Consider the following 25,592-nt stretch of genomic DNA (forward strand, 5'->3'; position numbering starts at 1 on the left):
CACCAATACTTTTTTAACCCGCATATGTGAAAAATACGCAAGAGGGGGAACAGCTTACAGAATTTTATTTCAGAAGAGTTGCACAACATTATTACAAAGTAATGTAAACATACAAAAGCCTCAAGTACAAAACTGCTGCTTCGTCAGCACATGCATCAGCCAGTCACAGCTGGCAGCTGGACAAAACGTCTTCCACCAGTCTCTTGTAGGCCCAGGCATCACCTTTAAGCCGTTGTCGCCTGATACCCACCAGTTCAGTTTTACTGAGCTGACACACTTCTAACTCAAACTTCATAGTGACTTCGCCAAAATCCGACCGCATTTGACATTTCAGGGTATAACTGTACAAAACAAAGGGAAAACAGAGTAATCGCTTAACTGTTTAATGTTTGTTTTGCAATGCAATTCTGAATTAATAAAAGCACTTTACAGAAATTATCCCATTGCTATTCAGAATATTGGGAAACAACACAGAATTTAGTGAACCAAGGCTTTGAGTTTTCAGTCAATATATTCACCAACGACATGGATGAGGGTACAGTGTCCCCTCGGCACGTTTGCTGATGACACAAAGCTGGGAGGAGTGACTGACACAGCAGAAGGCCGTGCTGCCATTCAGCGAGACCTGGACAGGCCAGAGAGCTGGGCGCAGAGGAACCTCATGGAGTTCAAAAAGGGCAAGTGCAGGGTCCTGCCCCTGGGGAGGAATAACCCCCCGCACCAGGACAGGTTGGGGCTGACCTGCCGGAGGAAAAGCTGAGGGACTTGGGTCTTGTCAGTCTGGAAAAAAGACAGCTGAGGGGGGATCTCATCAACGCTTATAAATACTGAAAGGGGGGTGTCAGGAGGATGGGGCCAGGCTCTTTTCAGTGGTGCCCACCAACAGGACAAGAGGTAACAGGCACAAACTTGAGCGTAGGAAGTTCCACCTAAACGTGAGGAGGAACTTCTTTCCTTTGAGGGTGGCAGAGCCCTGGCACAGGCTGCCCAGAGAGGTGGGGGAGTCTCCGTCTCTGGGGACATTCCAAACCCGCCTGGACGCGTTCCTGTGCCACCTGCTCTGGGTGACCCTGCTCTGGCAGGGGTTGGACTGGGTGATCTCCAGAGGTCCCTGCCAACCCCCATCATTCTGTGATTCTGTGACATGTAGCACCAACGTCCCACCCAGCCACAGGCCCTCATTCTCCAAGTGCAGAGCTGGAAGTCTGGAGACGTTCCCACAATTTTTCGTAGACAAAACTGCTCTCCTCTCTGCAGAGTCATGGCTGCCAAGAGGCTGGTTACAGCTCAGCTGGTGTGACGAGTGGAGAAACTGAATCTGAAGTTTAAATCATTACAACGGGAGGAGGCGCCTCTGTGGAGTTCAGTATCCTTCCAGATTTTGAGCTTGGAAATGCATCAGAGGTTAAAGTGTACTCTGACATTCTACAATGCCTATCACTCACATATTCAAGAACTTTAGAAAATGCATATTCGTAAGTGAGCACAAGAAGATCAGAACTAGGAACCAATCCTAGTCTCAGTACCTTACTCTAGTTAGTAGATGCTACAAGTTACAATAAGGTTAGACAAAGGTGTAGATTCTGTGCAGCTTTTAAAATATACTGATCTCTTGGCTAAATGTTTATGTGTTTTACCTGCCAAGAATGAAGGTTAGAGGTACTCGCATTATCTCCCAAAATCATCTGTTTTGGTCATGTGACTGTACCATAACAAACCTTTTGTATTTACAATTTCACAAGAGAGATAAAATTGACATCAGCCTTTCAGAGCCACCTCACTATTCCCAGCTGTCAGCTGCCAAGCTCTATTAGAGCTCACTTAACATTGCTTTGCATCGGGTGGAGAAGTCTTACGGCATACCTTCATTTAGCGCTTTGTACACTTTCCATAAAATTATTATATTTTACACTGCGAGGCTGAGAAAGTTTAAATACCTCACTTTATCAAGGATTGGAGTACTGATTATTTAGACAAATACAAGTTGAAGTCATCATGTTTTACACTTACCCCTTCTGAACATATTCCACATGCTTCCTTGCAAGAATAGCAATTATTTCGTTCAACAGTTGGTCTGGATTCAGCAGCTGAGTGGTGGTAACATTATAGTGAGCCTAAAAGTAGTCAGATCTTTAAAATAAGAGTCAAGGGAAAAAAAAAAAAAAAAATCTTTCTCCTAAAACTGAAGAAATTACAAAAAATTTTCATAAAGCAAGCTTTGGAGTAGCAAACTTGTGAAAAATGCTTCAACTTCCCAATATTATCATAACTAACACATTGCAGTAGCAGCAAGAACAGTAAAAAATTAATATTAAATCATGCCTAAACTACAATCCACCATAAAATCCGAAGTGGCAGCGGAGGGCTGGGGCAGACTGAGAAGGCAGACACACGACTGTGCCTCGGGCGCCCTCCTGCACGCTCCACAGCCAGGAGATTGCTGATGGTGCATCACCGAGCTGAGACCGAGCACTTCTGATGTGCAAGGAACAGGCACGGCGCCACGAGGCTTTTGCAGGACTAAACCATCGCCATATTTAAAGAGAAAAATGTAACTTACTACTCATAACTTTACTGTTAATTCTTTTTAAGTAAGATTTTTTCCAGCAACCTTACCTTAAGTTTCCTTGGACAATCTCTAGCGCATCGTTTCTTTTTGCTTGGTGTAAGCATTGTGATCACTTTATCTAGGCCTCTTTCAAGACTTCCGAATACTTTGGCTTTTCTCTTCTTTTGGCTGTGATTCACATGAGCAACGTTGAGATCTAATTCCCCTGAGTGACACCTGTTACATGAACAAAATTAATTAGCTATTTTTCCTCGGTGTTCAGAAATTAGTCATTTTGGATACATCACTAAAATATTACCAGACCTGTTGGAATGAAGAAAACCAAAGCAAGTGCAGTGTATTATGAGAGTTTCTGTTCGAAAGTCACTTGAGATTTAAACCCTGAGATGTATATAGAAACTGCAGCTCTCTGGGGAACTAGAATAAGAAGGAACTTATATTATGGAAAATAATATATTCTGAAGATAATTGAGACATAGTTTTAAAACTTTTCTCTGCCTTCAGTGTTTTCCAGTGAATGTAGAAAGGGTTTTAGGAAGGTTCTTACCAAGAGAATGGAAATAACTACTTGCTGTTGTAACAAGGCTCCCTAGGCAGTACATGGATTAAGGTAGTCCTGCTTTAAATCAGAAGTGTACACAAATAACTGGACATTTACCTCCTTTTGGGAAGAACCTCAGCTGCTGTCAATTCATCTGTGTTTGTTGGGTTTGTGGGTTTCTTAATTGGGGTGACTGCAGTGAACTGTCTCTCTGAAAGAAAGAATCCAAGCCAAAGCAGGTATGTTTTTGCATAAAGGATTTTCTTTTCTTCAGCAAGGATTTCTCATGATTAATAATTTATTTCTAAAATCGCCCCCCCTTTTCTATCTCAGGTCTGTATCTTCAGAATGATAAAATACGTTTTTAATATAACAATACTACCCCTACTTTACAAAGAAAAACTGTGACTGATTTCCCCAGGGCTCTACAAGTCAAGCCTTAGAGCGACCAATGCAGTTCAATATCAGAAATTTGGAAAGGAAGAGGATTAGAATTTCTTTCTTGCTCTGCCACTAGTCCTAGAATAAATAGTGAGCAATTCACTGCGTCAAATAGTTATGTTCTTCACCAAGCCATTTCCCTTATAGGAAGGGTGTGAGCTTGTACAGCCACGTTTAATAATACACTCTACGTAACAGCCTAACAAGTTCTACTAATCACACATTGACAGAGTTCTGCAGAGCATGGTTTTGAATGTGCAGAAGCAAACACCAAGTGAAACAATGAGTTGCTAAAATTAAATCCAACTTCAGCATTTAAAGTTTCAGCTCTCTGGAGAATTGCACCTGGCCCCAGACAATGATGATGTCAAAATTTCCAACAGATACTTCCACTTTTCCACCTCTAAGAAAATATTAATACTAACTTTCCTGACCCAAAAGTCTTTCAATGAAACAAAGAATTAGCTTTTCATTGTTTAATCCTCAGAAATATCTCACTAAAATGAGCAGAAACAGTGTTTCTGCATTTCCCACTTCAGAAAGAGCATCTACTTTTGTGAAGTCAAACTTCACAAGTTCTTCACATACAACCTTAAGAGAAAAGAAATAAAACTCATATAAACAACTAGTCTTTGCAGCGCACTTGCTTAAATGCTTTACAAAGGATGTCACTGAACAGCAGCATGTCCAAGATCCCTTGTAACTTGAATCAGCCTACAAGTACTTACTGTTTCTGAACAATGTTCCTTAGCATCTGGAACAGAAGAGTCTCCTACTGGAAAGAGTCCTTGGCATTTCAAGGACAGAGTTAGCATTTACGGTATCAACACCAAAACTTTTATGTTAATGGTTGAAAGGAACGGTAATGTGTATACAGGATCCACCCATTTTCATAAGAATGGACTAGACAGGCTGAGGACAGAAATTTCTGGTAACTCGGAAAAGCTAACACAATTTAGCCCGATTTCTGTGGTCCATCACGTAACTGTAAGATCTATACATCGTTAACGCAAGTGTTTTCACTGCCACAGCGGACTGTTACTATGAAAACACTGATATGCAAACACACAAAAAATTCTCTAAGCAGCAGTAAAAGCAGATTTGACTAAAAGTACGCCTTTATTTTCCACTCAAAGTAATATCAAAGAAAAAACAGAGTATTGAGGAAATTGTGTTCTCAGCCTTCGTGGAAGGGTGGAACCAGATACAAGTTTTAGGAACACATCACTTGGCTCCCTGTCAGAGCGCACCAAAAGGCATGCGCGTGTGTTACCGTAAGCAGCAGTGACTTCTGTAATTAACATACAAGTAACCTGCCCCGATGTATGGTTAAACCTCCTTCAGCACCTTACCGATGTACTAGAAGAACCAGGCTGGTGAATACAGCAAAAAAGGTTAAGTCTTCCAGAAACAGATGTTTTGGATACACAAGTATTGTGATCGTATTTTAATTTACAATAATTTCTAAGCGACATGTATGTTCTAAGTTTTCATTAGTTACATTCAACGTACCTTTGAAGACAGGTGCCTGAAAGGGTATGGTTTGTACTTGCGTCTCAATCTGACTCTTCGCAGAAGAAGTCGTTGGAGCAGGAAGCGCAAAGGGCATTTCATTTCTTAAAGCTGACTCTGTATCAACATTCTCTTTGTTTTCATGCTTCTCTGATGCCACTTTTCTTGTCACTGGAGTTGACAGTGTGAATTCTGTATCGTACAGTTGAGCATCATGCCTTGAATGCTACAAGAGATGTAACAAAAAGAAGACATCCTTTGCTGTATTCTGATCACATTCAGGAGTGTTACAGACAAGGAAATTATAAAATTGAAGCAGCTTAAAAATACCATACAATGCTTGCCTATCGAGCGAAATAGTTAAAAACTCTTCAATACTTCTGATTCCATCTATAACTTGCTAATAAACATCTCAAGTCATTTGCCAATTCTTTATCTGCTCTTCCACATTCTTCAGCTTGCACGTTTAAGACTATTCCTCACCAGCTCATCTAAACACAGCTAAGAATTTTCATTTGGTTTGATTGTGTAATTGTAATTGCTTCATTGGATTTTCTCGTCCGATACAGACAGGTGGAACTTCTTCAAAGACTTGTCCAGCTCTAGCCTGGCTCTGAGGTCTTGTTTGCTGTACCTTATTGTTTTCCTGTCCATTTTAAAATCCTCACTGCCTCATTTACTCATTCTCAGTTGAGATTCCACTGCACTACTAATAGCAAGATTTCATCAGAGAATTGTCACAAAATCTTACTTCTTTCTAAGTTCTTAATTATGGCTAATAGCTCATGGAAGTTCGCATGACAGAGACCTAAGTTTTATATGATTTTAACATTGTCATTATGGATTTATCATTTGTATCAAAAGCAGATGGGAAATTATTCTCAAGCGTTACAAAGTCATCTTTCATGATCTGCATCAAGAAGAGAAGTGACTCACAAAAAATACCTTCCTTTGATTTCAACACAAGCTCTTTGTAACAAAAGTCAAATAATAAGCTGGAAAGAAACCCAAGAGAAGAATGCAGTAAAATCTGAAAGGGGGACGGATAAAGGTAACACATTACAACCAAAACCTGTGATTATGTAATCTGCAACAGTACTTGAACTGGCATTCAGAAGCCTTCATGTAATTGCTAGCTCCAAAAAAAGATGTCGTTTCTTAAATCACAGGATTCATAACTTCAGCCAAGACTGCTACCCTTCATGGCTCACACCACATACAATCAGATGCGTACCACAGTACCCTTAGTTTCTAACACCTTTTGCTATTTTCAGGAAACTCTTCCCAAGGACCTGTTTCATACCACTTCAGCGAAATTGCAGGTATTCCAAATTATCAGTCCTCGGTTGGAATGGATCCCATTTTAGGAAGCTTTGCTCTGCTGGCAGGTAAGTTTCTCTTGCTCTATGATGAAGGATATTGAAATGATCAGATCTCTCATTACTACTGGAAAAGAAACAGAACTTCCTGGTATGCTACCAGACCTACTACGATGACTTACTAAAAAGGCCTTACCGGGGGCTCCTAGTACAGCAAGCAAGCTAGCAGCCCAATACTGTAGTTGAAATCACGTCCCATTACAATACGAATACCTGAACAGGATTCCTTGGCTACCCTGCTCCAGATGAAATTCAGGCCATGGTGAATTTTTTTGGAATATCCTTCTACATCAAATTGCTTGAAACAAGGCAGTACCACGTACAAGCTTGTGCCACCAAATTCAGAAACTGGCTAAGTTAAAGGTTATGTTTGCTTGGTTGTCTTCACATTAGACCAGCTCTAGCTAGAGAACTTTGCCAGTTGGGCATTTCAGCAAATTCAAGTGATACTCACTCACAGTATCTACACGCAGGTAAGTTAAATATGTCCTGAGAGCTGTAGGAGGACTACTGGATTGTTGTATTGTGTAGACATGGTTTTCACAATCATCTGTGAAGGCATAATGCGTATGTTAAATAGTAGCATTAGCCAGATGAATTTACCTAGGGCACCACTAAAGATGAAGTAACTTCACAGCATCAGCGCTACTGAACCTAGAGAACCTCCGACTTCAAATCATCTGAGTGTGGAAGACTAACCCACCATGATCATGGAAAGCACATTATGCATATTCATCAACACTTATGATTCATGATCTGTTATGCAGCCCTGGTAATCTTAGAATTCTCATCTGCGTTTCAAAGCAGTTGTATGAGTGAACTGAAACGATTTACATGCAATTGAATCGGGTGCATAAGAAAGTATTTATTCTGAGTGCTTGTCTCTATGTAGAGAATAGCACATTCAGATAGCTAGTTAACAATTTTACACCAATGTCTACAGTTCAAGGGGGAATGGTTAATAGGAAGTCTGCAATTTTATTGAATGTTTTTGAGTTTGTCAAATACAGACGAGCATCACTGACATCACATATAGCTGCATATTATATATGACATTGCAAGCAATTTAGCAACTGTAGAGTGGTTATGAAGTGCCCTATCTGCAATTTGCTACCAAACCACAGGAACTGAAATTACTGTAAGATATACAAGCCCACATGAGAATGCAATTAATCAGAAAAACATCAGCAACATTTTTCCTTTATTAAAAATAAACAGAATCCTCTCTGGGACTGTGTTCTGAAAGGAAACAGATGAGGAAGGAATGGGTCTCTCTCCTTTGATCATCATCAGCTCATGTAGTGTTCGTGTCATCTCAAAGTAGGCTGCCCAGATGACGCGCCAGGATATTTCAAAAGACCTTCCTTGCTAAGCCATGCTAAACGCAACTAGCAAGGTACAAAAATATTTACACACAAGTGTGAAAAAGCAGAGTAAGAAGTTAGGCATCACAGAGGAAAATCTGGAATGATCACGTAGGCCAGACACTGGGCAACTTTAGTCCATTTCTGTGAGTAGCCAAGGGGACGTTCTGTGCAGTACACATAACACACCACGTCCCCGCAGACAGTTATTCCAGTAATACCAACTCAAGAAGCAGCCCTGCTTTCAAAAACATGTTAATGAGGAGATTGAGCTGTTTAATGACCAAGACTTTGGCTGACTGCACACATGGTCTCTTACTGACATTGTCATGGTTTAACCCAAGCTGGCGACTAGGACCATGCAGCCACTTGCTCACCCCTCCTTCCCCCAAAAATGTTGCAGGGAGAAGAGAGAGAAAAGGAGGGGAAAGGGAAAAGGAAGGCAAAAAAAACCAAAACAAAACCCACACTCGTGAGTTGAAGTAGAGTTAAATAGAACAATATCAGAAAAGAAAAAAAAATACCAAAAAGGATAATAATAATAATAACAACAACAACAACAGAAGCCACTCTCACACCCTGGTGAACTGGTACCACCCCGCGCAGTGATTGCGGATCCCCCCTCCCACCCAACCCCCACTTATACACTGAGCATGCCGTCTGTGGTAGAGAATATTCCATCAGCCATTCCCTTGTTCTGTCTGTATTCCCTTCTCAGCTTCCATGGGAAGCTGAAGAGAGTCCTTGAAAAGCATAAACATCGCCTAGCAACAACTAAAACAATATGTATTGTTGACGTTCCCTTCACAGCAATCACTAGAAAGGAAATTAACTCTTTCCCGGCTAAAACCAGGGTGTAAGTTTAGGGCACCAGTCTGTTTTTCTAGGCACAGCTTTGTTAATGCAGAGCAGCATTTTAATCAGTACTTTGTCCTGTTGAATTCAAAAAACTTACCTCGAGGCCTGCGGCTTGTGATGTACTAACATATTCTGTTAGACATGGAACACTTAAGCGAATACTCTTGCCACGAGCCTTCTTGGACTGAAGCATGAGATACGTTGCTGACATCTGGTCATATTTCCACTAGGGGGGAAAAAAAAAAAATTAATCTCCTCTTTGGAAACATTAGGAGAACAAAGCAAGCTCAGCCTTCTGAAAATTTCTGCAAGATTTTCTACCTGATGTGCACCCTAATGTTTGATGACATAAGTGTACTTTCAGACTTCAGTTGGTTCACAATACATGTCTGAGATCAAGAAACAGGCTATGGTTGTCGTTCTTTGCACGTTACTCTGTAGTATGCTCACTAGCATGAAAACCAGTCCTGGGGCCAGAATCTATCTACTGAATAAATGGCAAAGCTATTAATTCAGTTTAGCCAATATTTCAAGCAGAGTCTCAATTTTTTGGAAGTCCCTCCTCGTTCTTCCTCCACGAGTGGCACCAACTTTTTGCATGATTTTTGGCAACTCTGCTTGTGTGAGAAACACGGGTACAAAGCTTGACAGGTCTGCAGCATAGCACAACTAGTTGGAATTAGTTATAAGGGATTAGGAGTACTGCCATAAAGGACTGTGCAAATAACACAAACCTACTTGGAAGGACTTTTCCCCTTGTAGACAGATTATTTCCTATAACTGAAGAACAAGTAGCACTAACTCCACAAATGCATCTTAAGTATCACACATATTTTAAGTCCGTTTCTACTACAGTTATGTGGAAACCCTGACAGTTTTTCCAAAATGAAGAACTATGTCACTGTTACCATGTATAAAAAAGGAAAAAATTTAACTTCCAGGACGAATTTTCCGATTCAGGGTAAAGCTGGAGTATGCATCACGTTTTAAGTCCCCTCTACAGCTTGCCATGTCATTGCATCTGAACATTTGTGCAATTCTTCTAGAACTCAGTTCAACATTTGTCATTTTTATTCCACTTTTAAAACCTGCGAATAGTAACTCTCAAAAATGTATTTTATAGTCTGTCTGGGTGATGCTCTGATATTTTTTTTTCTTTCTTTTTTTTTTTTTTCTCCTCTTCCTTATTGAACCATTTCAAAGCAAAAGCTAGCCCAGGAAATGGCATCTGTTTTTCAACTACGAATTTCTTTAAGTCTATTTTGACTTTAAAAGATTATGAAGGATTTTACCATGCGTAGAAATAACAGTAAGGTTTAGGAACTATCACGAGCACAATTAGAGGAAAAGAAAAAAAAAAGTTTGAACTTCAGAACTGTAATTATAAGCTACAGTTAGATTCTGGAGTTCGGCACGGGCTCCTTAATTCTGGAAAGTATTAAAAATTTCATAATTGAGAATGAGTGAGCATTAGCCTGTTAATACAGTAAGTTTATTTACTGTATTACTGTGTTTAATTACTGTAAATTACCAATATATACTTCTTACCTCTGATATTAATTTTGATATAGTCTCCCTGCTCTGTTTATGAAACACAGAAAGCTCTGTTACGCAGTCTTCATCAAGACGTCTCAGCTGCAAGAACATGACAGATATTGAAGCATGAGGCTTTCAAGTCGTCTCATAATCCATATCTGACTGTGATACTGCCGTGAAACTCAGTGGGCAGCTCAATAATCAACTATGATTTTAGACCTTGTATTTTAAATAGGTAGCATCACAGCTAAATACTGTAGGGAATGGACTGAAAAAGTCATACAAGTTCAACAACTTCACAGTCTGGCCCCTCCTTGGTGAGAGGTTGTGAATTCAAATAAGCCTGACAGCAGATGAGATTTTTACTTGAATGGAAGCTACACTTTCATCTCTCCTTAAATATTCAAAGCTATCAGACATGCACATCTTTTCTACAGCCCTTCAGAACTGATGCTGCAAGCACAGTACGGCTGCTCTTTATCCAGAGAAACAGTGGCATCCAGTGGCCAAAGGGAGGCACCGGCTGCAAACATGCAGGAACTTCTCAGTACTTACTACTGACAGCTAGATTATTTTGGTTTTTCCCCTCTCCATACTACCTTAGTCTCTCACACAAGTAAAACAAGTGATAGACAGGATGAACATACTTTCAATGAGGTCGAATTTTTATTCAATCTAGAAATTTTCAGTGCGGACTAGACACAAGATAAACCATAATCATAATGAACATGCTCTTGAGAACATTTGCCTTTTGCCCGTAAAGTATTGACCAACCAGCCTGGAGAATCAACTGGTCACTCACACGCAGAAATACTTCACATTTTTATGAGAAGTCAGTTATTTTGCGAATTAAGCATCAGTTGCAGAATGCAATGAAAACACATTTGAAATTCCTCCTCAAGGGAAATTTAGAGAGAGTAGCAACATTTTGACAGCAAGAGGAATCAGAATGGAACTATGGCCATCTCAAAATTCGTCTTTGGAGAAACATCTTCCCACCCCTGTACTGTGAGGATGGTACTAAGCCAGTAAAGATCACGTTAAATACTTAATTAAATCAAGTATTCATCTGACAAGTGTACTTACTGTGTATTTACTTTGCCACTGAACAGCATCAGAATAACCTTGCATGAGCCAAGGGTGACTTAATAGATGTTTAACCGTAATCCGCTTCTTTGGGTCCACCTAGTGGGCAATAAATATTAAGCTGATGCTTAAGTCATTGAGAAGAACTGAAGAAACGGTTTGTCTTCTACTCAGAATTTTAGGGTGGTTACAAGCTCAAACAGAAACCAATACTGCTTTGTAGCTTGAGCAAAAGGAAGGTCAAACACGTGCGCTGTGAAGAGCAGTCACAGAACCTACAGTTACAATAAATATTCCAGGAATATTTAGCACTAGCTAGATTGCTTATGTAGCCCAAATACATATCCAGTATGTTTAGCTTCATTTATAAAACAGATTATTTATAAAACACAATTAAGAACAACCAAATGCAGGCTGCTTGAAGACTGTGTTTGATTATTTGAACTTTGCTTAGTTATTTCTATACCAAATCATTCAACTCAAAGAGTTTTCAGCAGAAGACAACATTCACCTTCTCTTCAAAAATTATAAAACTTCAGGTTTAAACACTGAATATTTTAAAAATATTTCATCGATGTAATGTTTTGACCTATGCAATAGTACTTTATAGACCTGTTGAATAGAAGCAATTCCTTTACCTGCAGCATTTGGTTAATTAGTAGTGTACTGCCAGGAGAGAGCCACTTTGGAATACTGTATTTTCCCCTCTGCAGAAAAGAAGACTGAGAATGAACCTTGAACAGCTAGCTCAAAACGAACTGCTACATTACTTGGATTGTACCAACATCTATATTCAGTCAAAAAGGAAGAACAGCAGGCACATGCAAATGTAGCTTTAAGAATAACTTGAATAAATTAATGGTAGTACCAAAATCCAGATGTGTTAGTAAGGAGAATGCTACGTTTGAATTATCAGATGCAGTTTTCACCCACTCAGCTTGTGTGATGTCCCTCTCAGCCCATTTTTGCAGCTAACCTCCTCCTTACCTACTGCATCATTTCATCATATCAAATATGATGAAATGAAGTTTTAGAAGCGCAAACAATGTTGGAGCATGAATGACTGATATTAGCACTTTGAAATTGTAATGTTCATTGAAATCACTACTTTTCAGAACTAAAAATAACACATCCTCAACATTTAGCTATCTTTTTTTGAATAGGTCACATCTAATGCTACAGTTTTGATCTCTGCTCGTACCGCAGACAGGGAAAAGGTTACAGATCTAACAGGTAAGTTTCTTTCAATCAAATTATTTACTGGGGGTTTTTTAATTCTTGATTAGAAGAAAAGTGAAAATGGCTTTCAGATTTGAGGTAAAACAACAGTACCTAAAAAACAAACGAATTCACGATCAAGGATCATTTACTTGTCAATGAAAACGGAGAAAAAAAATAAATTAAAATCAGTAAACATTGTGAAGCAACATAACTATCAGTTTTTCACAGCAGTTTTCTTCCTACAAATAAATGCCTCAATAACAAAACAGGTGGTATTATATGCAACGTACATTTCTAAGGAGAGCATGCATTACTTTGACATCACAGGTTAAAGAAGTTAAGTTACATCTTTACAGACTACACTAATGTGCTATTTATGAAGAGTCTGTAGCCTGTTTCACAACACAGCTTTACTCTGAAACTAAGCCAAGTCAAACAAAACGTGTAATCTGCATTTTGTTTTTATTTTATTATTATGTTCTGTACATTACATTACATACAGAACATTATTATGTTCTGTATTGCTACAGAACATGAGACAAGGAAAAACGAAATCAGCATCTACTTGACTGTGGGCAATGGTGGAAGGTAAATAGGTTGCAATAGCTACCAGATGCAGAAAATCACACCAGAAATTGGTTGGTTTGGGGGACTTTTCGTTTTTTTTGCTTGCTTGTTTTTTTGTTTTTTGTTTTTTGTTTTTTTTTTTTACCAGAAGTTCCATCACATGCTTGATTTTTTCACTCAAAAATTAAAGGAGTTTATTGACGTATTCTCAAATTAAAAGTTGTGGAACATTCCAGGGAAAGAAACATTGCACATAAGTCATACGATCCTAATTAGATTCAAGTAGCAGATTATTACATTGCCTTGAAACAAGAGTTATGGGTTGAGATTACAATAAATTTCAGGTTCTATAATGTGTGAAATTAAATTCCACAATGGTGCATAAGTGTCCTCATTTCAAGCGATTTTCAGTTCACAACCATGTAAAATTAAGACAAATTCAGAGTGGAAATAGCAAGCCTGCATCTTAACACCTGTGACATGATCAGTTTCCAACTGCACCCAGACTGAGTTTTAAAACTTGTCTCTCGGTTCACTTAAATACGTTTTCACTGGCCAACATTCTGTCAGTCCAAACCGCTCAGCTCCTAGTTCCCGTTAGACAATTGTAACTATGCAGAAACTGCCTTTGATGATCTTAAGATCTCTGCTCACGTTTCAACTACTGACAAGTTTAAGAGAACGAATGCCTTAAGCACACTGATCACTGACCAAGTTCTGCATCCCGGCATAACGACCAGCATAAAGGATTTTCTGTCATCCTACAGAAGTACACTTAGAAATGGATGAGTTCTCCATGTATAGTGACTCAACGGTTCAACAACACAGTTCACACCCGAAGCAAGAGGGAAAGGTAGCTAAAGGCTGTCTGACAACCTAGTTGATTCCCATTTATAGCGATTTTACTGAGAAATTGCAAGCGCTTGCCAACACTATCTGGATGGACAAAGCTCTTACTCACACCATTTTAGGTAATCCTGCGAGGAGCAGGGAGTTGGACTCAATGATCTTTATGGGTCCCTTCCTACTCAAGATATTCTAGATTATTCAAGTAGGAAAGTCATACCATTTCAATGGTGACTCATCTGAATATCGGCACCTTTACGCGATCTCTTTGGATCAGTCAGCTATTGTTTTTTGGTTTGCTTGGTTGTTGGGTTTTTTTACAGTTCTTTACAAAGACTCATACTGAACTTCCTATATATCTTCTGTCAAGGTACTCAAGTCCACTCCAATTCCAGGCTAAAAAGCCACGCCCTTTGATGAACTGATCCTGCACCTTGTAGAGCCCTGATTGTTATGCCCCCTGAAAACACTCCCTGTGTAGATCAGCTGTCAGTTGCCTTCTGCCACAGCAGTCCTTGGACGCTCTGCTCTCAAGGAACTTTGGGTTGGGTTTTTTTTTGTTTGTTGTTTGTTTTTTGTTTTTTTTTGTTGTTGTGTTTTTTTTTTTTAAAGACACATCAGACTCTGGGTGAGTCTGATCGCAGCTGAGAAGTGGTTGGCAGAGGTGTATGTATGATGTGGAACAGCAGCTGTTTAGCTGCATCAGGAGGAAAATACAGGGAAACAGAACCAATCACTGAATTCTATTACTTACTATTTATTCAACTTTCTGTTGATTATCATGTCCTACATTTCCTCCTCATTTTGGAGGAGGAAAGCTTAACAACAGATGCAGAACCCTGCTTTTGGTAGACATGAGAACGGTCTTCTTCCACTTGGAAGACCATGGCATCTGTCAGCCTTGCACCCACCAGTTCTGATGCAGCTTCCCAGATGGATCTCTCACAGGAACATCCTGCCACACAGACGTCTGGCTGCAGGGTGCGCCCTGCTCTTACACTGGTGGCAGACAGCAGTGGTGGACACACCTCTAGGAGATGTGCCCAGGTAGAGGAGCTCCTCTGCTTAGTGATGGAGCTCAGGGGGGAGGTAAGCAGGTTAAGGACCATCAGGGAATGTGAGAGGAGAGAGAGATGCTTGGAGTCGCTCCCTGCCTCCCATGGCAGAAACCAAGCAGGCAGACAGAACCCCTGCTGCAGAGAACTCTGTCCTCTCTCCGCCCGACAATGTGGTGACTTGAACAATGGGAGACAATGGCAAGAAGTTCCTGCCCGGTGCAACAGGCACCACAGTCACATCTGCCCAGCGACTATCCCACCTTCCCAGGTGTCATTTTATAACAGGTACAGTGCTCCGTAAGGGAAACTGGACAATGATGAGCATGATAGTTCTTCCAGCTTGGAGGTGTCAGCAAGGTCTAGCCACATCACCCCCCGCATCAAAACCTCTGCAGTGAAGAAGAAGAAGAGACAGGTCATTGTCATAGGCGACTCACTACTGAAGGGAGCGGAAGGAAGGCCTGATACACAGAGCAGACCTACTATATAGGGAGGTCTGCTGCCTCCCTGGGGCCCAGGTTAAGGATGTGAAGAAGCAGCTTCCCTCCCTCGTATGGCCCTCAGATTATTACCCCCTTTTGATCTTTCAGGTAGGCAATGACAAGGTAGCGAGCAGTCTGAGGGCAACGAAGGGAGATTGCAGGACCTTGGGACGACTGGTCAAGGGATTGGGAGCGCAAGTTGTGTCCTCCTTTACCCCCTCCAGTTGCGGGGAGTGATGACAGGGTAAATAGGAAAAGCCAGCAGATGAATGCCTGGCTCCGAGCCGGGTGCTATTGGCAGGACTTTGGATTCTTTGACCACAGCTTGATTTACAAGACACCAGGCCTGCTGGTGGGAATAGCTTATCTTGCAGGGGGAAACAGTCCTAGGACAAGAGTTATCAGGGCTCATTGAGAGAGCTTTAAACTAGATTCGAAGGACGGAGGGGGATGCAACTGGGCTTGTCAATGAGGCACCTGGGCGTAGTAGCTCAGCACTTGTGGGACAGCATGCCAGTATTTTTTAGAACCAGAAGGCCCACCACCCCTCAAGGGTGAAAACTACACACAAAACTCCCTCTCTGAAATGCTGATACACCAATGCACACAGCGTGAGGAATAAGCAGGAAGAGCTGGAGATCTGTGTGCGGTGGCAGGGCCACGATCTCACTGCAATTACTGAGACATGGTGGGACAGCTCGCCTGACTGGAATGCTGTCATGGATGGCTATGTCCTTTTCAGGAAAGACAGACCAGCGAGGCAGGGTGGTGGAGTTGCACTTTATGCGAGAGAGCAACTGGAATGCACTGAGCTCTCCCTGGGGGTGGATGAAGAGAGGGCTGAGAGCTTGTGGGTAAGGATTAAGGGGCAGGCAAATATGAGGGACAGTGTTGTGGGTGTTTATTACAGGCCACCTGATCAGGATGGGGAAGCTGATGAGGCTTTCTACAGACAGCTGAAGGTAGCCTTGCAATCACAGGCCTTGGTTCTCATGGGGGACTTCAATCACCCTGATATCTGCTGGGAAGACCACGCAGCCAGGCACGCACAGTCCAGGAGGCTCCTCCAGTGTATTGATGACAGCTTTTTGACTCAGGTCATACAGGAGCCAACAAGGAGAGAAGCCCTCTTGGACCTGATACTGACAAACACAGAGGGACTGGTGGAGGACATTAAGGTTGGGGGCAGACTTGGCTGTAGTGATCATGAGAAGATAGAGTTCGGGGTCATGGGTAGTATCCACAAAACAAGCAGGACTGCAACCTTGGACTTCAGGAGGGCTAACTTTGACCTCTTCAAGAAACTTGGAGAGATCCCGTGGGCTAGGGCTCTGGAAGGTAGGGGCAGCTCAAGAGAGCTGGCTGATATTAAAATACCACTTTCTCCAAGCTCAGGATTGGTGCATCCCTAAGAGCAAGAAATCAGGCAAGGGAAGCAGGAGACTTGCATGGTTGGGCAGTGAGCTTCTGAAAAAGCTCAAGTGGAAGAAGGAAGCTTACAGCACATGGAAGAAGGGACTGACTGCTTGGGAAGAGTACAAGAATGCCATCAAGAGTATGCAGGGATTAAACGAGGAAAGCTAAGGCCTCCTGGGAATTAAACCTGGCAAGGGATGTCAAAGTCAACAGCAAGGCTTTCTTCAAGTATATTGTAGGCAAAAGGAAAACTAGAGAAAATGCGGGCCTGCTGTTGAATTAGACAGGAGCCATGGTGACAGAGGATGCAGAGAAGGCTAAGTTAGTGAATGCCGCCTTTACTTCAGTCTTCACTGCACAGGCCAGCCCCCAAAAGTCCCAGACTTTGGAGGTAAGAGGGAAAGTCTGGACAAAGGAAGACTTCCCATTTGTTGAGGGGAATTAAGTTAGAGATCAATTAAGTAAACTGGATATCCACAAGTCCATGGGTCCCAATGGGATGCACCCGAGAGTACTTAGGGAGCTGGAAGAAGTCATTGCTGGGCTGCTCTCCATCATCTTTGAAAGGTCCTGCAGTACAGGTGAGGCCGCACCTGGAGTGCTGTGTCCAGTTCTGGGCTCCCCAGTTTAAGAAGGACGGGGAACTGCTGGAGAGGGGACAGCAAAGGGCTACCAAGATGCTGAGGGGACTGGAACAACTCTCTGATGAAGAAAGGCTGAGAGATTTGGGTCTCTTCAGTCTGGAAAAAAGACGGCTGAGGGGGGACCTTATCAACACTTACAAATACTAAAAGGGGGGGTGTCAGCAGGATGGGGCCAGGCTCTTCTCAGTGGGGCCCAGGGACAGGACAAGAGGTAACAGGCACAAACTTGAGCATGGGAAGTTCCATCTCAACATGAGGAGGAACCTCCTTACTTTGAGGGTGGCAGAGCCCTGGCACAGGCTGCCCAGAGAGGTGGTGGAGTCTCCGTCTCTGGAGACATTCCAAACCCGCCTGGACGCGTTCCTGTGCCACCTGCTCGGGGTGACCCTGCTCTGGCAGGGGGGTGGACGGGATGATCTCCAGAGGTCCCTGCCAACCCCTGCTATTCTGGGATTCTGTGATGAGAATAGCTGACGTGCAAGAACATTATTTTTGGCAAATCAAATTACATAGTTGCAATTCTATTCCATACAATAAAGGGAGAAGCCAGATCAAGGCTCAGACACAAAAATCCAGCCCACCAGCAAGACAATGCTTCTCCTGAAATTCAGTTTCCTACCTTCTTACAGGACCCAGCTAGAGTACTGCAAAGGACAACTGAAGACAGAAACAAACGCACAAAATATTGATAGGAAAAGTAGCACAGTGTAACAAAATGCAGCAGCTATGCCTTTTCGCACGAGGCACAGCTCAACAGGTTCTGCCATCAGGAAAGCAAAGACCTCTTGTAATGCTTAGCAATGTCTGTTCCCAGCGTATTCCAGCACCAATACCTACCGTGATCTTCCTGTAGACTGCCATGAGGCTGTTATCATCAAAGGGGAGAAAGCCACACAGCAGAGCATACAGCAGGACTCCCATGCTCCAAATATCCGCCTACAAAATAAACGCAAGTGGAAGTTGCGAACATGATCTATCCAAAACAGGGTAGACAGGTAATATTGTCCCCCTTTGGCAAAGCCCACATACAGCTCATGTGAAGTAGGCTCCTTAATTCTGGACAGAATGCTTACATTCCAAGTGTGAGCGCGCAACCCAAACTCCATTTTCCATTCACTCAAGCTAGAGCACCAGTAAAACAAGTATCCTCCCCTCAGGTCACTAAATTGCTGCATTACCTTCAATCTACAAGGATTTCGCTGGCAAAAATGAAATCCAACTAGGAATCGCACGGGATTTCCTATGGTAACGTATTACGGATGACAGCCGCCGCCAGCACAGGTGCCATCAACCTGAAAGCCCTGCTGCTTCTTCTCTGCTCGTAGAGGCACGACAAGGTCCACATGCCTCATACCGCCTCATACTGTAATCCCCACTTAGACCATAGGTAAGGAGGCTCGCAAAGCACCAGACTTCACGCAAAACAAGAAAGAAAGCAGGAGTGAGAGGCTGAGGACAGTGGTGCAAACGTATGCAAAAGGAAAAAAGACCGACTCCATCCCACGGCCCAACAATTTAGGAAGTTTGAAGGGATTGCAACGACAACAGTTTGGATAGATGAACAAAGGCGAGTACCACGTTCTAGACATGGAATCAAAGCTGGATAAACTCCACGGTTTTTCTCTCTCAAATTTTACTACGCTGCACAGTATGAAGAGAGCAAGTTTCCATACACGAATTTCAAGCCAAAGACAGACCTGGTAAAGCACACAAAATACTGAAACTGCATAAAACTTGGCCACAAGAGCTGGATAATTAACAGAATAAATCACTGCTCCACAGAACGTGCAGCAGAAGGAAGGCATTTAAGTTACTGTTTTGTAGGGCACTAAAATACAGAGCAACAAATGGCGATAGCGAAGGACTAGTCAGAGACAAACCAGCCAGTGACACGACCTGCGGCCAAAAGCACTACGTGCTGTTCCAGGCTGTGACTGTTGAGGCCAGACACACAGCTTCCGAAAACGATCCAGGCAATGTTATCCAGTAGTAGTTGAGAGAGAAACCAAGTGAGCACAACTGAACTTCACCACCTTTAAATACTTAAATACCCGGCAGGGGGGCAGGGGGAGGTGGCGGAACCCCCCTAACCCAAACCGGTGCTCCATACCTCTGAGCCAATATAGGCTTTGCCCTGGATCAGCTCCGGTGCTGCATAAGCTGGGCTTCCGCAGGACGTGTTCAGACGGTTGTCAAGGCCACCCTAGAAGAACGCAGAAAAGCCATCACACAGAAGCATCGGCTTTAACACAGCGTAAGTCTTCCACCCATGCCATATTAGAGGCCTCAGAGGCTTCATCTTCCTCTGCCATGCATCTGCATCCACCTGACGTTCGCTTTGGTGCAATATACGCTTCAATAGCAAAGTTGTCTAAGAGCACGAGGACCCTATAATCATTCAGATCCCAAGCTGCTCATTCACCTATTATCCTAGCAGCCTTTTCCGCAGCTCCTCCTCTGGTAAGAATACTTTCCTTTGCAACTGCGGAGAGAAGAGAGATGGAACTTGGGAAGAAGTGATCCAAGAGCTACTGGGCATGAGGCCAGCTGGTTATTTATACCAATATTTAAGACAATAACTTCACGAAGAACAACTAAGACGACTTCCTTGTCAAAACCACATTATTACTTTGCCTGGGCTGTGTTCCAAGCAAGTCAGAATAAGATGACATGAGACCACCGAGATGGCGGTCTAACAGAGCATCTTGCAGGGAATCAAGACTAACTTGAGTTAAGTAACACGATCTGAGGACAAGCAACTGTCTTTGGATCTGTAAGACCTTCTTGCCACTAAACCATTGCTTAACAGCACCCAGCTTGCACGTTAAGCTGACAAATAGAAAGGCCTCCTAGAAACCGATTTTAAACTCGGGAAACTACTCAGCACAAGCACGTGGAACCAGAGGATTTGTAAGTGTAACTGGAATAAACTATTTGACTCGATCCACATCTCCATGTGCACACATATCTTTTGAAAAAGACATACACCGTTGAAACTCATTACAGAGAAATGCATGCCAACATCAGCTTTATATTATAGGTCTTTGCAGGGCACAGCAGTGCGATACGCACAAGATGATCTCTGCCTTAACTTATGATAAAATGGGAAATGTAAGAGGAGAAAATTATCTAACAGTTTGGTCGTAACACGCAGTTAACTGCTCTCTCACGCAGCTAGCGCCCTACCCCGTAATTAGTGACCGGACGACAACTACGCAAACAGCTTGAATTTAGGATCTTTGGGCGAGTCTCTGCATTGCCCTCTGAAGTCAAACGCGTGGTTTTTATGTGCGTGCAGCAGTTAATTTAGCTCTACTCTGTGAGAGCAACTGATACTCTTACCTTTGGCTTGGCACAAAGTCCGAAGTCTATCAGCTTCAAATTATGCTCCTTGTCAATCAGCAGATTTTCCTGGTAACAGAGAAAGCGGTAACGAATGCTTCTATAACCTAAGTATCCAAGGGAGCACGTTTTCTTTCACCTTATTGCTTCGTGTTGTTAGCAGCTAGAATTTACCTAAATCGCTCCTCTGGAGATTTTGATCGGTTGTTACCAAACATACCCCGTATTCCAGATGGGGAATCCCAGTTCCTACCTGCTGAGAAGGGTCTGGGGGGTGGGGCAGGGCTGATAGACAGCAACCTGGATGTGAGGCAGCAGCCTGCTCTGGCAGAAAAGGCAGTCGGCAATGTCACAGACTGTGTTCAAAGGAGCACAGCGAGTCGGCTGGCGGAGTCACTCCAGTCCTCCGTTCAGCACAGCGACAACAGCGCAACCAGCTTCTGCCCCCCGCGCAGGAAGGCCATACAACTGAAGTAAGCTCTGGGGATTGCCAGCAGTGTGCTCAGGGGGCTGGAGCGCTTGCTCAACGAGAGGCTGGGGGAAAGGTGTTCCTTCAGCCTGTAGACGAGCAAGCTTCAGCGGAGATGTCGTGGCAGCCTTTTAATACCTCCCCGGAGGGCAGGAAGACAGAACTCGCCTCTTCACAGCAGCGCACGGTGGGAGAATTGACAGACAACAGGCATGGAGAGAGGTTCAGACTGGAACTAAGGAAATGCCTTTCTCCTCATAAGGACAGTGAAGGGCTCAACAGATTGCCCAGAGAGATCGTGCTGCCTCATCCTTGGGAGAGGTCGAAGATGTGACACGGATAAGGCCCAAGAAGCTTGGTCAGACACTGCTTTGAGCGGAAGGTTCCAACAGAAGCCTCTAGAAGCCACTTCCCACCCAAGTTATCACACAAGCCTATGAATCCGTCCGCTCGCCAACTGCAAAGCCAGCTCCTTCACAAAGGTACATACGATGCTTTGTTTGGGGAGAAGTTCTTCGGAGGCAAAGATTTCAGGAGCTCTCTAGGAAAACGCTTGTGCGCTAAAACAGTTGCTTTTCTCAGAGATGCCAGCATCTGTAAAAATGCAAATTTCTAACCCCGTCAAGGAGAAAGGGACTCAGGTCTTCCATTACCTACACTGATGCTTAGGGATGATGATGCCCTAAACCCTGCAATGACAGCAAAGCCAGAGGATGGGTCCAGTCACCTGCAGCTCCCCCTGCACCTTCTGTCTAACCACCGCTTGTTTAAATTATCCGTGTCACTTTTTCCTTTGGGCATGCACATACAGCGGTTTGCACAACAAAAGGCACAACAAAAGGCATAACAAAAAGCGGTGGCACCATAAAGTCTCTCTACAGGTACAAGCTGCAACGAAGGGGAGAACAAAAACGTCTAAGTAACATTCCAAGTCAGATTCCTCTCTCCGCTCCACTCACAGCTGAAGCATGTTGTTCTGCTTCCCTTTCAGAGGAAGCTGAGGGAAGCTCCTTCCTCAGATACAGACACATCCAGCTCAGCTGAGGAACACAGTAGCAAGCTGAAACAATGCTCTTTCAGAAGACGCTAGATAAAGAGCTCTAAGCACCAGAGAACAGAGAAGGCATAACTTACTCCAGCTCCTAATGGAGAAATGAAAGCGAGGGTTCGTTATCACTCATGCAAATCTAGCTACTCTTCAGGCTTACTGGTTTGAGGTCCCTGTGGGCATATCCCTGGCTGTGAACATAAGCAATCGCCGAAACAATCTGCCGAAAAAACACACGAGCTTCCTCTTCTGAAAGGCGATCCTTAGAAATGATGTAATCAAAGAGCTCTCCTCCAGGACAGTACTGCACAAAGACAGGAAAAAGAGAATACCTTGAGAATACAGTAAGGAAATCCAAACAGCAGTGCGAGGACGCTCTTCCATCCCTCTGCGTTATCATGGTAGCGCCCAGGTGTCCCCCAAACGTGCCCTCAGCCGGCATCGCAGCAGACCAGAGCAGCCGAGGAGCCTGACTATTGCCTGATGCGCTGCGACAGATACATCACACTAATGGCACAGCCATACAAACTGCCCAGGAGGTGACAACCACGCCAGAGTTCCAGGGCCCTACGTACCCTCCTGGTGCTCTTTTAAAATAACTGAAGCACAAGGTAGCAATTACAGTTATTTCACTTCTTGTCAACAGCAAAGAGCGGCTTTTACAGGAAGAGAGAACATGCACATCATTCAGGTAACTTCCTAAGAATTGTTTCGTTTGAACTCTGTTATCAGCTACTGCTACAGCGAAAACCAGGAACCTTTGCCACAGGAGAAACACCGTTGCTTACCTCTAGGACCATGAACATTTTCTCAGATGTCTCTATCACGTGATACAACTGGCAAATATGCTGGTGCCTTAAATTCTTCATGGCATCAATTTCTATTTTAACACGAGGCAAGTCATCCTAAGAGACCACAACAGCAAGCCATGAAATTGCCAGCTACTGGGAAGGCTTGTCCATCACAGTAAGCACCAGACTACCGTGCAATACAAAGTTCCACAGCGCGAAGACGACAGCACCCAATTCAAGTGCCCAAATTCAACCCAGCAGCAGCTCTGCCGTTACTCTCCTACAATTCCGGCACATTGATCAGCCGAACCCAGAGGGGCAGCCGAAAAACAGCTAGTATTCTCACCAGCGTTCTGTTCAAATTACTGTAATAATCTGTAACTTCCTCAATTTTACAGCCAGAGAATGTCGCCCTCCCCACAAGAGGCCACGAGATTAATATTCTTTCAAGACTACAGCATCCACCAATAGCCCAAAGGGCAGGCAGGCTGCCTTTTGACACGTCGCACCCCTGTGTTCTCAAGAACTCCGCAAGGGCAGCGGAAGGTCCCACCAACTTGTAAGTATCTCATGGCTTACCCCCAGAGCAAGTTTGTCCATGATTTTTATGGCAACCTTCTCACCAGTGAGGAGATGGCGTGCGAGTTTCACCTTTGCAAACCCACCTAGGATTGGAAAAAGAGACGTTGAAAGCTCAGCGTGAGGACACGTTTTCTTGCCTATAATCTCACAGGGGCAGCGGATGTGTCACACACACCGCAGGCAGCGTCTTCACTAGAGCAAGAAGCGATCACTGACGCCAACTTTCAGTGACACTGCCAGAGCTCTGCCACGCAAAACACACAACAGAAACGTGCCCCGTGCCTTCGACAGCAACAGTTAACGTGTGCTTAGGGAAGCACGAGAGCGGTCAGACAGGGCGCGCGCATCGGGTTGTGCCCACGGATCAGGCCTACCTGTTCCAATCGTTTCACGTAATTCGTAGCACTTGAGAATTTCCTCATAATCACCTAAAGCCATTCTGAGAGGAACGGGGACCTGGCAATTCTTCTCAGCCCCTGTGAGGAGAAACTGCAGCCGGCCTTTGGGCTTCTCCACGCTGAGCAGACTCTGGAACGGAAAACGCATTTACTGCAGCCCAGCGCGGGCCGGGGCGGGGGGCGACCTGCGCTGATGACCAAGCGCTACACCCCCAGCGGGAAATTCACCAGACGGGGCAGCCCGAGCGCCCGCAGGCCCCGGGCACAGGCGGCTACCGTCTAACGGGGGCTCCTGGCTAACGCTTGCCAGCGAGAGCGGGCGACTGCGCTGCCGAAGAGGCAAGGACGCCCGACCCGGCGGTATCCTCCGCGGGGCAACGAACGAGACCCAAGGAGACGCCGCGGCGGCAGCCTCCTTTCGCGGGCCCGCCCGCGCGGCCCGGCGAAAGGCGCCCAGCCCCCACAGAGCCCTGCCGCCAGCAGACCCGCCGGGAGCCGCTAACGGGCAGCGGGGCCCGGAGGCTACACTCACCGGCTCGGCAGCCGCGTCCCGGTGCGGCCGTTGCCGTTCAAATCTCTTGCCGCGGCGCCCGCTTCCGGGTAGGACGCCCGAGAGGCCAATCACCGCGCGGCGCTGGGCCGGAACAGGCGGAGACGCGCGGTGCATGACGGGAGGAAGGTCGAGGAGGAGCTGGGCGTGCGGGCGCCGCCATGGCGGGAGGGTCTGCGCTGCCCAGGCACCCGGTCCCGACAGGTGACGGGGAACGGCGCCCGCTCCCCCCGGGAATGCTGCCGCTCCCTACAGCCGGTGGGGGCTGGCGTGGGAGCCGCGCCGCCGGGCCTGCCGCCGCGCACAAGATGGCGCCCGGCCTACCGCCCCGGGGAGACTACGGCTCCCAGAGCGCTCCGCGGGCCCGCCGTTCCCTGAGGGGAGGCCCTTCCCGCCGCCAGGCCCGGCCCCGCCCGCTCCGCTCACGGCACCGCCCGGCGCCGGCCCCGCTTCACCCGGGAGCAGCGTTGGGCAGGCGGGGAAAGCGAACAGAAGGACGGGGGTTGCTCTGTTGAGTCCGGGCGGGGGCTGACGGTCTGCCTTGGCTGCGGGCGGCCATTCCCTTGCCAGGTCTCTGACGTCCCTGCGTACAGGCGTGTCGGCCTAAAGCCACAAGCGGAACAGGAAGAAGAAAAAAATAAAAGAAGCCTGGTGGAACATGTGACTTCTGTAGAACGTTTGTCCTTTGGAATCCTCCCGGACACATTGCCTGTTTCCTGAAGAAAGACCTACATTTCTAAAAGAAAGTTTCAGTTCTCTCCCGAATAACAAAGGCGAAGGCGGCTGTTTCGGGGACAGAGAGAATGGGGCCATTCTTTTCGGGCAAGACAAATGGTATCTCTTCTAGATGGGGCAGAGCCAGCGGTACCCATCGCAGAGCACTCAGTGCGAT

The 25,592-nt window shown here is 44.7% G+C and overlaps 1 protein-coding gene across 3 annotated transcripts; it reads right to left on the reverse strand.

Moving 5' to 3' along the window:
* On the reverse strand, positions 1-24,836 carry MELK (maternal embryonic leucine zipper kinase). Of its 3 annotated transcripts, XM_054186675.1 has the most exons (17): positions 24,683-24,836; positions 24,127-24,280; positions 23,750-23,835; positions 23,168-23,284; positions 22,540-22,683; positions 20,863-20,931; positions 19,631-19,723; positions 18,358-18,456; positions 11,925-11,993; positions 11,287-11,385; positions 10,213-10,299; positions 8,762-8,890; positions 5,064-5,289; positions 3,228-3,321; positions 2,617-2,785; positions 2,011-2,114; positions 1-341 (listed from the first exon to the last, which is right to left on the reverse strand). In XM_054186675.1, exons 1-17 carry the CDS (start codon positions 24,815-24,817, stop codon positions 164-166), a joined length of 2,052 nt encoding a protein of 683 aa, XP_054042650.1. In that variant the 5' UTR covers positions 24,818-24,836; the 3' UTR covers positions 1-163. The 3 variants fall into 3 exon arrangements, with proteins under 3 accessions (XP_054042650.1, XP_054042651.1, XP_054042652.1); XM_054186676.1 differs by lacking the exon at positions 11,925-11,993 and having other exon boundaries at positions 6-341; positions 24,683-24,830; XM_054186677.1 differs by lacking the exon at positions 23,168-23,284 and having other exon boundaries at positions 7-341; positions 24,683-24,829.
* Between the last annotated feature and the right edge of the window lie 756 nt (positions 24,837-25,592).

The sequence above is a fragment of the Rissa tridactyla genome, chromosome Z, assembly GCF_028500815.1.
Source record: "Rissa tridactyla isolate bRisTri1 chromosome Z, bRisTri1.patW.cur.20221130, whole genome shotgun sequence".
Taxonomy (NCBI): domain Eukaryota; kingdom Metazoa; phylum Chordata; class Aves; order Charadriiformes; family Laridae; genus Rissa; species Rissa tridactyla.